This window comes from Staurois parvus, unplaced genomic scaffold (assembly GCF_062004578.1).
Source record: "Staurois parvus isolate SC_StPar_1 unplaced genomic scaffold, SC_StPar_1.0 ptg000886l, whole genome shotgun sequence".
Lineage (NCBI taxonomy): Eukaryota > Metazoa > Chordata > Amphibia > Anura > Ranidae > Staurois > Staurois parvus.
Window position 1 is genome coordinate 4,882,258 of NW_028318682.1, and position 12,244 is coordinate 4,894,501.

The 12,244-nt window shown below is 40.4% G+C and overlaps 1 protein-coding gene across 1 annotated transcript in view; it reads left to right on the forward strand.

The window, feature by feature from the left end:
• Nucleotides 1-4,939: 4,939 nt before the first annotated feature.
• Nucleotides 4,940-12,244, forward strand: part of SPATS1 (spermatogenesis associated serine rich 1) — a 75,648-nt gene continuing 68,343 nt past the window's right edge. Inside the window, exons 1-2 of the mRNA XM_089656086.1 lie at nt 4,940-4,973; nt 9,777-9,861. Coding sequence (XP_089512212.1) covers nt 4,940-4,973; nt 9,777-9,861 — 119 coding nt within the window. The remainder of the gene's footprint in view (nt 4,974-9,776; nt 9,862-12,244) is intronic.

Consider the following 12,244-nt stretch of genomic DNA (forward strand, 5'->3'; position numbering starts at 1 on the left):
AAAATAAAAAACACACAGGTGATCAAATACCACTAAAAGCAAGCTCTATTTGTGGGAAAAAAGGATGTAAATTTAATTTGGGTGCAGCGCTGCATGACCGCGCAATTGTCAGTTAAAGTAACGCAGCACCGTAATGCAAACCGCTTCTTTAACGGCTTCCTGACCGCCCTAGAGGAGAAATACATATATATGTGATTCGCGCTCCCGTGGTTTTCACGCCCCTTTCAGATATCATCAGGGTGTACACAACATGGGTATTACTAAAAAAAAATGAATTGCGGATGTATTGGTCGGCAGACCCCATTCATCATATGCCGTGTTCTCTGCTGCTATGACCAGGCATAGCTATGAGAGTATAATGTGTTTGTTGCATTTCAAAGACAATACACTCTGTCATCCTCGGGGTAACCCTGAATTTGACCGGCTCCACAAAATTCAGCCCCTCGCAAATCACCTTAACCAAACATTTGCAGAGGTCTATACTGCCCAGCAAAAAAATCTGCGTTGATGAGTCCCTCATTAATTTTTCTGGCCGCCTTGAATTCAAACAATTTCTCCCCTGCAAGCGTGCCAGATATGGGGTCAAGATGTAGAAGACCTCTGAGAGGACAACAGGCTATACTTATAAGTTTCGGATTTACGAGGGAAAAGATAGTCACGTGGAGCCCCCCCAGGATGCCCAGACTACATGGGGAGTAGTGGCAAGATAGTTTGGGACTTGGTGTCATCCTTTTTCCATATGGGGTAACACTTACATGGGGCAATTTTTATTCAAGCGTGCCACTATTTAGACATTTGTTCAATCTTGGAACTGGCGCTTGTGGCAAAGTGCGACCTAATAAGTGCCCACCATTAGAAGTGGGTGGATGCAGGGCGGTATATTTTAATGGTGGGCATACAACACACTTTTTTTTGGCAGATATTTCTTCTCTTTTTTTCATTCAGTCCACAGGCTGTATACAAAAAAAAGAACATAGCATATATACCCAACAAGGACCAGTGACGTACTGGTACATCACTGGACCTTGAGTGGTTATACCAGGATGATGCCTACAGCTGCATGCATCATCCTAGTATGTTTTTTTTCAGCCGGCGGTACATCACTAGACTTTGAATGGTTATACCAGGATGATTCCTACAGCTGCAGGCATCATCCTAGTATGGTTTTTTTCAGCCGGCGATTGGCTTTCATGTAAAAGCAATTCTAGTGGCTAATTAGCTGCAGGATTCCTTTTACAAGCAGTGGGAGACAATGCCCCCCCTCCCTCGCTGCCTTTCATGGCCTTTTCGGGCAGTCCTGTTCCATTGGGGGAACCTGAGAATGCATCAGGCATTTCTGCCAGCTGACTATATAGTCTAAGATATCGGAAGCTACGAGCATTTCAGCACTTTAGTTTTGCAGGATATAAACAGCACCATTTGTAAATTGGGAAAGCATGTGATCACACCGATTTTGGTTTGATTAGATAATGTAAAGGCAGAGGAGATATCTAGAATCTGATAGACCCTAGGTTTCTCAAAAAAGAATATATGACAATGCCCATTGACGTTAAAAGGGATATTTGCATTCCTTGTGATAACATTAAAAGTGATCAAAAAAAAAAAAATGAAAGGGACAGTGTTAAAATAATAAAAAAAAAAATCAAAATAACTGAAAAAAAGCACCCTTGCACCCCCCCCGTGTGCGAGCTTTGACCCTGTGCCGGTATGTAAACAGCGGTTGCGCCTAACATGTGAGGTATCACCATGAACATCAGATTAAGGGCAGTAATTCTAGCACTGGGCCTCCTCTGTAAATCTAAATGGTAGCTTGTAAAGGCTTTTAAACCGTTGCCTGTAGATATTAAAAATGTATGCAGTTTGCCGCCATTGCACGGGACATGCGCAGTTTTAAAGCATGTCATGTTTGGTATCCATTTACTCGACATGCCATCATCTTTTTATAATTTACCAAATAATTGGCCAATATATTGTGTTTTTGTGCATTAAAAATAAAAAAAAGTGTATTTTTTTAAAAAAATTTGCGTTTGAAAAATCGCTGCACGAGTACTATGTGACATACAAAATTGCAGAAATCACCATCTTATTCACTAGGGTGTCTGCTTTAAATAATATATAATGTTTCGGGGTTCAAAGTAATTTCCTAACAAAAAATACAGATTTTTTTCATGTGAACAAAAAGTGTCAGAAAAGGCTTGATCTTCAGGTGGTTAGAAGAGTGAATGATGTGTAGAATAAACTTCTTAAATAAAATGCCCCCATCCCCCAAAACAACCCCCCAAAACAACACTTCTTGACTACCTAGCACAGTTTTGGAGGCCCTGAAATGCCAGGATAGCATTGATTTTTTTAAGTGAGAAAACTTGCAGTCACTGTGCTCCCCACCAGGTGTGCTCTCACCTCAAATAAATGACCAAACCGTTAAGTGAGGTCATATCACGCTTGTGTCCCTTTAAATGGGTCAAAATGGATGGGATGGTATCCTGATGTTAGGGGTCCTTCTCCACTCAAATGATAGGCTCCCATGGTGGTTTATGCAGAGGAATAATCAGATCATAGTGTATTATCCTTTAAAACCGTTTTATTAATAAAAGAAATGCACTCGCATATGCTCTGTATATAAACTGCTTTGTGCACAAAATGTGTCCTCCAGATATGTGTCAGTGGAGAACATTCTAAAATATCCAGCTGGTGTCAGTATGGAACCATTGAGCATTGTGATGTCAAAGCCCCTCCCCTACGTGTTACACCATCAATCACGTGGCTTCACCAGAAAGCTCTATTTGTGTGAAAAAAAGGATGTAAATTTCGTTTGGATACAGAATTGCATGACCGCGCAATTATCAGTTGAAATAGTGCAGCGCTGAGTAGCAAAAAGAAGCCTGGTCATTAAGGGGGGTAAATCCTCTGGAGGGTAAGTGGTTAATAAATCATTACAGAAATAAATGTTAAATCAAAATCAATTTACGTGTATGTGTATGTATATGTGTGTGTGTGTGTATATATATATACAGTGGGGCAAAAAAGTATTTAGTCAGCCACCAATTGTACAAGTTCTCCCACATAAAAAGATGAGAGAGGCCTGTTATTGGCATCATAGGTAGACCTCAACTATGAGAGACAAAATGAGAAAAAAAATCCAGACAATCACATTGGCTGATTTGGAAAGAATTTATTTGCAAATTATGGTGGAAAATAAGTATTTGGTCACCTACAAACAAGCAAGATTTCTGGCTCTCACAGACCTGTACCTTCTTCTTTAAGAGGCTCCTCTGTCCTGCACTCATTACCTGTATCAATGGCACCTGTTTGAACTTGTTATCAGTATAAAAGACACCTGTCCACAACCTCAAACAGTCACACTCCAAACTCCACTATGGTGAAGACCAAAGAGCTGTCGAAGGACACCAGAAACAAAATTGTAGACCTGCACCAGGCTGGGAAGACTGAATCTGCAATAGGCAAGCAGCTTGGTGTGAACAAATCAACTGTGGGAGCAATAATTAGAAAATAGAAGACATACAAGACCACTGATAATCTCCCTCGATCTGGGGCTCCACACAAGATCTCACCCCATGGGGTCAAAATGATCACAAGAACGGTGAGCAAAAATCCCAGGACCACACAGGGGAACCTAGTGAATGACCTGCAGGGAGCAGGGACCAACCTAACAAAGGCTACCATCAGTAACACACTACGCCACCAGGGACTCAGATCCTGCAGTGCCAGACGTGTCCCCCTGCTTAAGCCAGTACATGTCCGGGCCCATCTGAAGTTTTCTAGAGAGCATTTGGATGATCCAGAAGAGGATTGGGAGAATGTCATATGGTCAGATGAAACCAAAATAGAACTGTTTGGTAGAAACACAACTCGTCGTATTTGGAGGAGAGAGAATGCAGAGTTGCATCCAAAGAACACCATACCTACTGTGAAGCATGGGGGTAACAACATCATGCTGTGGGGCTGTTTCTCCGCAAAGGGACCAGGACGACTGATCCATGTACAGGACAGAATGAATGGGGCCGTGTATCGTGAGATTTTGAGTGCAAACCTCCTTCTATCAGCAAGGGCATTGAAGATGAAACGTAGATGGGTCTTCCAACATGACAATGATCCCAAACATACCGCCTGGGCAATGAAAGAGTGGCTTCGTAAGAAGCATTTCAAGGTCCTGGAGTGGCCTAGCCAGTCTCCAGATCTCAACCCCATAGAAAACCTTTGGAGGGAGTTGAAAGTCTGTGTTGCCCAGCGACAGCCCCAAAACATCACTGCTCTAGAGGAGATCTGCATGGAGGAATGGGCCAACATACCAGCAACAGTGAGTGCCAACCTTGTGAAGACTTACAGGAAACGTTTGACCTCTGTCATTGCCAACAAAGGATATATAACAAAGTATTGAGATGAACTTTTCATATTGACCAAATACTTTTCCACCATAATTTGCAAATAAATTCTTTCCAAATCAGCCAATGTGATTGTCTGGATTTTTTTTTTCTCATTTTGTCTCTCATAGTTGAGGTCTACCTATGATGCCAATTACAGGCCTCTCTCATCTTTTTAAATGGGAGAACTTGCACAATTGGTGGCTGACTAAATACTTTTTTGCCCCACTGTATATACACACATTATATTCATTTATGTATGGGGGGGCGGGCAGTAATGAAATATTAATGCTTTAATCTTTCTCTGTTTATATATTTTCCAGTCCCGCTGTACACTGTAGATGTATATTGGCAATGTTCCATCAGTGTCAGACACATACAGTACTCCTGATGTTTATTCTGTGGTCTCCTAGGACACACCATTGTTCACATAGAAAGACTAGTTGTCAGGTTTGAATGGAGAGTCTGTTTACCACAACATGATGAGTGTGTTGGAGGTTGTATACAGAAGTTTGGGGAAGTGTTGATCTCTTCCATTAAGAGGAGGTGTGGAAGTCATGACAATGCTGCAGGACCCCCTATCCCATAAAGGTATGTTCAGGTCAGATTGGATTTACATCATGCCGACTCTCACCATCTGCAGGTTTTAACACTAACTATGAAGAAAACTAATATGAATAATCTGGAGCTTCACAAAAAAAACAAAAACATATTGAATGTTATGCTAATTTAATTTTTTTTTCTTTTTCATATCATTAATACAAGAATGGTCTATTTTTCCTGTATATAAATCAGGTTTCTTCAATTAGGCAGCGGCTGTGTGTCACAGGTATCTGGCCATACACCAGTAGCATGTTGTATGAGGGCTGGTTCACATCACAGAAATGCAGTTCAGATGCAATTCTGCATGCGCATTTTTGACATGTTCCTGCGTGTGTTTGATGCGTTTTTGGCACATTTTGGTTCATTTCTTTCCCCTATTTCTTACATTTAAATAGCATTATTATTATACAGGATTTATATAGCGGCAACAGTTTGCTCAGCACTTTACAATATAACGAGAGACAATACAGCAACAATACAGTTCAATACAAGAGGGAGAGGAGGGACCTGCTCCTCGGAGCTTACAATTTAATTAAGGACATGTGCGTTCCAGTGCGTTTTGGTGCGTCCTGGTGCATTTTAAATTTCCTAAATTTAAATAAGGACATGTGTGTTCTAGTACAGTTCTGTGCAGGAAAAATGCAGCATGTTCTACTTTTTTTTTTTTGTTCTGCAACCAGAACACACTGGAACTGCCAGCACTGATGAATGACATCGACAACCATATGACCTGCATTTTTGATGCAGACAAAAAACACACTGAAATGCATGTAGTGTGAACGGGCCCTGAAAATTTTTTGTTTTTGGAACCTTTGTTCCATTTTCTATTGATTAATGGGGTCAAATTGATGTTTATTTTCACAGTAGTGATGAGGAACCTCAAAGCAAATTGAAATTCTAACTGTGAAAGCGGTTTTCGTTCAGGAAAAAAATCGTACATATTGTAATAAGCTGTTTAATACATCTGGGATTCTATTCAAATAGCAGGTTTGGTGAAAATCTTAAGGGATTTGGAATGAATTAGTCATGATGAACTATTTTCCTACAAATGTTCAAAGGGAAATTTAACAGTGTATGGCCAGTTTTAGTCTGCTAACCAATGAAAAATATTCCAGGTTTAGTGACACCCATATGCTCATATACAGTACATCAAAAATGAAAAAAAAAGTATCTACAGTATCCTGCACCACAACACAGGATATGAATGCTTTGTGCAGTGTAGTACATTTCCAATTCTATTCTTGTGTTAAGAAGCATGGGTTGCCATAACTTAGCACACATTAATTGTTATTATGTGAATGAGTCCTTAATGTGAATGAGTCCCTGCCACCAACTTAAAGTGGTAGTAAACTGCTAAGAAAAAGAAATCGGGTCCTCTGCAGATCTAATTAATAGTGTGCTAATATAAACTGCATACTATGACATATTTACCAGCACATTGAGCCCTCTAGTGCTGTCTTGGCTCCCCCAGTACCCCCAGCACCTCTGTCTTCACCCAGTTTTCCTGCTGGGTTCGCAGGCTCTGGCCAGTTGACGCTATGACGTCACTCCTGCGCATGTGTGTGAAAGACCTAGCCGTGGCATGGCACTCTGCATTCAGCGGCATACTGTGTGTCCTAAATGCAGAGTGTCACTGCACATGCATAGCTGATGTCATAGGTTATCGCGGATGTGAATATCTCCTAAATGGTGCACCGTATAGGAGATATTTATCGTACTTACAGGTAAGTCTGATTATAAGCTTACCTGTAGGTACAAGTAAAAATAAGGGCTTTACTGCTTTAAAAAACTGCAGGTAAAAACACAGAAAAATCAAATGTTTTAAATGCTTACTTGTAGTGTTTCCTTCCTTTTCATAAATCATTTTTTGTTCCCTATGTCATTAAACTTGCTACACCTTCCTATATAAGCTCTGAGTCTGCTGGGGCTGCTGACTTTACATCCAAAATGGCGGTGCCAAGCAGTTGTGTCATGGCTTTTGGATATCTGTAAGTAAATGCATATCTAAAATACATGAAATACACATACAATCTTATGGGAAGACTTTTACTGAAAGGAATGATCTGCTAGGGTCTCTTTAAGATGAAAGTTCATTGTGTGTCTGGATATTTTAAAATAGTTTTTCTAACACACACACACACACAAAAAAGATATATATATATATATATATATATATATATATATATACACACACACACACACACACACACACACACACACACACACACACACACACACATATATATATATATATATATATATATATACACACACACACACACACACACACATATATATATATATATATATATATATATATATATATATATAAATGTTCAGGTAATTCTGTAATAGGGAGACAACTCACCATTCCTGTATAACAACTGAGCTCCTGCATTGTCACCCTGCTGCCACAAACCGTTGTAATGGGGACTACACGTGGCCATGTCAACACATATTAAATAGGTTTGGTCTACAGTTGTCTCCAAAAATACATACAATTTGAGTTGGGTATGGATTTAAGGGGGTACCCCCCACAAAAAAAAACTGCATGAGGTCACCCAAAAAATCCATGTCAAACCCTTTATCTGAGCATTCAGCCTGACTGTCCAGGAAGGAAGGGGGATGAATGTTGAGGAGGGTGAGGGCCTCTTCCCCACAGCCCTGACCAGTGGATGTGGAGGTCTGCAGGCAGGGGGCTCAGGGCTGCTGATAGGGGGGTAGCACCAGTCCTCCTGTATGGGGCCCAGGTCAGCAGGGGGGGTGCCGGTCAGCAGAGGAATCGGATGTGGGCAGGAGAGGGGGTGATAGGTAAAGTGGAGGGGGGTGCAATTAGAGGAACAGATCCCCGGGTGTCTTTCCGTGCAGCAGCTAAAAGCTGTCTTCCCCTTCTCTCCCTCCCATTGGCTTTTAGCTGCTGCAGGGAGCAGTTCCTGTAATTACTCTCCCCCACACACCTCCCCACTCACCTTCCCTGTCCAGGATTCGATTCCCCCTGCTGCCTCCTAATAATGATTTTAATGTCAGATGGGCTGTATGGGGCACTGTGATTTCTAATGGCAGCCCTTGAAGAATCTGCAAGCCCCCTTTAATAATAAGATACTGTTCCCCTTAGTGTATTAGTATGGGGTACACAGCACTCCTATTTATTCATGAAAAACAAAAATTGTAACCTAGACAAAAAGAATTGCAAAGACAGTCAAACATTTGACATGTACTTTATTAAAAAAAAATAGCAATCCCCAAGAAATATCCCTAGTTGTTAATCCATTGTCAATCCCGATGCTGGCCAACTCACAGAAAAAATTCCCAAAAGAAAAAAAACACAGCAAATGACTAATCCCAACAATACTCATAGCTGAATGACAATAACAATGTCTGTGTCCCTATTGGTAAGTTTCCTTTCAATTAAACTCTTGGAGACATAGCCAGAAAGTGAGAAGAAATCTTTATTAGGTAAAAGGAATTTCCATATTGGACCTGTCACCAGAGCATTTACCACATTGAAAGATTTCCTCTTACCTCTTATTCTCATGGCAACACTAAAATTTATGATGGACTTACCGTCTTTCTCTGCCACACAGTGGTCACCAGGACAAATATTGGGGCAAATATCCCCAACTGAAAAACAACAATAAAAACTCGGCTTTCTAACAACTAAGGTTTTTTTTTTATTTAGACATATCTATAGTCCAGCACTGTACCATATTCTTGGTAATCTGGTGATCTAAGAACCCATTTTCTTACCTTTTGTGCAATGCAGAAGAGTTCCAAAACACGCCTTTTGAAGGTTTTGTGTTTACCATAGTGAAGCCTGTCAATGGTAAGAGGTTTTTCAAAGCCACATGTACCCTCTCGCTGACTTGGAGGTATAAATCTGATTAACAATATATTCTCCTGTAGATGACCACCACGTCAATACATGATACAGTAATGATGTAGGGGTCACCAGGAAGGGCCTATATGAGCTGTGGAGTGCCCAGGAGATTGAAACTCTTGGAAGTATTGGGTTCCCAGTGGACTCTATGGTATGATTTCTACTGAACAGAGCAGTGTTCAGCAGCTTGGGCAGTGGGAAATGTAGGTTTATACTTTTTTTTACAGGTATATCTTAACGTTCAGTACAGGGACGGGAGAGTGTTAGTGCAATGCTGCGTGTTAATGTGCATTAGCCCGATCATTTGCATGGACTTCCCAAAAAAAGGTGCATGTAGCAGTTCTACAGGCACAATGCAATTTAAGGATGTTGGGTTGGGTTGCTATTCAGAATGAATGGCACCGCATCGTCCCAATGCATGTACTGCAATAGTGTAAATGGGCCTACTCAGTTTTTGCTTTTAGTTAGAGATTTAGACTCCATGCACACTGGCTTATACAACCAATGCCAATGCTCTTGGCAGATGAAAACACAAATTTTGAGCATTTTTTTGTACTAGAATTTTAAGAGGGTTTAGCAGCATTTAGAAGTGTTTAGTGTTTCTTTTTCTGCTATTAAAACACTCTCAAAAACTCAAAACAGAAGGGTTTTTTTTCTTCTTCTAAATGCTGAGCTTAAAAAATGCCTCTGATTGTCTTAATGTGCATGGACACATAGGATAACATTAGTTGCTTCTACAGGCTAAACTCCTCTAGGAGCGTTCTTGGAAGCCAGTGTGAATGGAGCCTTACAGCAGAGTTCTTATCTTACAGCCTTGAGGACCAAAGTATTTTCGGTCAGTTGACCTTTTGCACATTTTTTATTTTGAATATTATGTTTCATAGATTAAGAAAAGCGATCTAAATTTTTTTCAGATGATGGAGAAGGCCGTCCTGAAGAAAAGCAGGGTAAAAGAATCAGCTTACCTTTTATCCGCAACACTGCACTCGCTCATCCTAAGTAAGTAGTAACATATCACGTATCCTATACTTCTTCAAGGAAGACTAAAAGGAAGCAAAGTTAAAGGAGAAGTAGGCTCTTTTGGCTGTACTTCTATGGATCACAGGAATGCACTTCATTCTGCACTCCTGTTTCCCATATTCAACCGACAGCGGGCTTAAGTCTGCTGTTGGCTGACATCACTCAGCTGGTCCAGGCTCTGGAGGGATTCTGACTTTAATGCCGGAATCCACCCAGATTCCTGACCAGCAGCTGCCTCAGCCACTCAGCCACTCCTACTCTCTCCACCCCACATGGAAGAAAAATATATTTGAAATTCATTTTAAAAGTATTCTTCCCATATATATTGTCATATACTTGAAATACTACTATTTTGGCCATATTCAATATATTTCAAAATATAAAAAAAATTTGAAGAATATATTTAAAACAATAGATTTTTAAAAAAATATAATTTTTAAATATATTCTTCAGATTTTTTTAACATAAAAAAGAAACTTTAACATATATTTTTACCTATATTTGTAAATGCATTCCAAAAATGTAGATATGTATTTTTAAAAATATTTTTTATATATTTTGTAATAAAAATGCATTTCCAACATGCAGAGTGTGTGTGTATATATATCAGGGGCGGACTGACAACTCATGGGGCCCCTGTGTCCTTGCCCAAACTCAAAAAAGCCTATGAAAAAGGTACCAGGGGCATCTCATGGGGCCCCCTACTGACCCCGGGCCCTCGGGCAGTGCCTGGATTTCCAAATGGTCAGTCCGCCCCTGGTAAATATATATATATACGTATATATTATATTTTGAAATATTGAATATGGCAAGTTGTAGTATTTCAAATATATGGCAATATATTTGGCAAGAAAATATTTAAAATATATTTCAAATATATTTTTCTTCCATATGGGACAACCCAGCGCTCCAGTGAGTGCTGGAGGGGCAAAGCAGAGAAAACTGAGAACTGAGTGATCAGCTGTCTGTGATCGCTCAGTTCTCTGTCAGCAGGGGACAGATACAGCATCATACCAATGCTGCCACCATCTAGGTGAGTATGCATATTTGTGTTTCTTTATTATTCCCACACTTCTCTTTTAAATGCAGTACACTCAGACTTTAGATATAAAGACTATATCCTTAATCACTTCATTTTTATCAATCATTTGACAAAAGGAGAATATTTTGTTTAATGTATGCCATGGTTGAATTCCAGGGCTTGCTATTATAAGTTTGAGCCTACTTACAGCCTATAGATACGAACAAATGGAACCTGCCTTATTCTGCCATTGATACCTTGCCAGCATAGGCAGGGGTGGACTGACAACTCATGGGGCCCCCGGGCAATGGGGGATCATGGGGCATCTGTGTCCTTGCCCAAACTCAAAAAAGCCTATAAAAAAGGTACCAGGGGCATTTCATGGGGCCCCCTACTGACCCCGGGCCCTCCGGCTGTGCCCGAGTGCTCGAATGGTCAGTCCACCCCTGAGCATAGGTGAATTACAGTGAAAACACTTTTCTTTTTTATTAAGAGCCAGTTCACACCACACAAATGTACTCCGGATACCTTTTTGCTTACAGTTCACACCACATGCAGTTCCGGTGCAGTTTGATGCAGTTTGCTATGTTCCAGTACAGTTCTGTGCAGAAAAAATGCAGCATGTTCTACTTTTTTTCTGCTTTGGAAACAGACTGCACTGGTGTGAACTGGGGAATACATGGAAAACACTGCATGCATTTTTTGATGCAGAAAAAAACGCACTGCACTGCATTTAATGTGAATTAGCCCTTAAAGCAAGTTAAATTATAGTGAAAATAAGCAAGCAGACAAACCAGCCAGTACCTTGTTCAAATATTTTATTGTAAGGCAACAAGCCAGTGTTACAGCATAATAACAATAAGGGTTACAAATCAATAGGTCAAAGTGTATGGGTCAGTAGGCGAAGACCATACATCGGAATAAATACCACATACTGTACATCATACATCCGAGAGGGGTACAGGAAGTTCAGCACCCGGCCTTAACCTATGCAGAAATAAACAGTATCACTATACAGAACGATATACCTATAAACATACAGTATGTGCATTGATCAATACAGTACATCAAACAATGAGAAATTGGCGTCAGGTGGTGCAAGAAAGAAATGCGGATTGTAAAGGTCTGTGGAGCAATCCAGAAATGAGTGGGGTCGTATTATTTGCAAGGCAGTCTGCAAATAATGATAGGGAGTGGGCGGTGATCGCCTCGATAATGTGAAAAAAGAAAAAATGTATACCGTTTATGACCCATCTATTTGGAAACTTGGTGCCTAAGGGAGAGGAAGAATTAACCGGTGGTAGGAAAAGTGGGTATAAGAGAGTGAGAAAACCAGCCAGT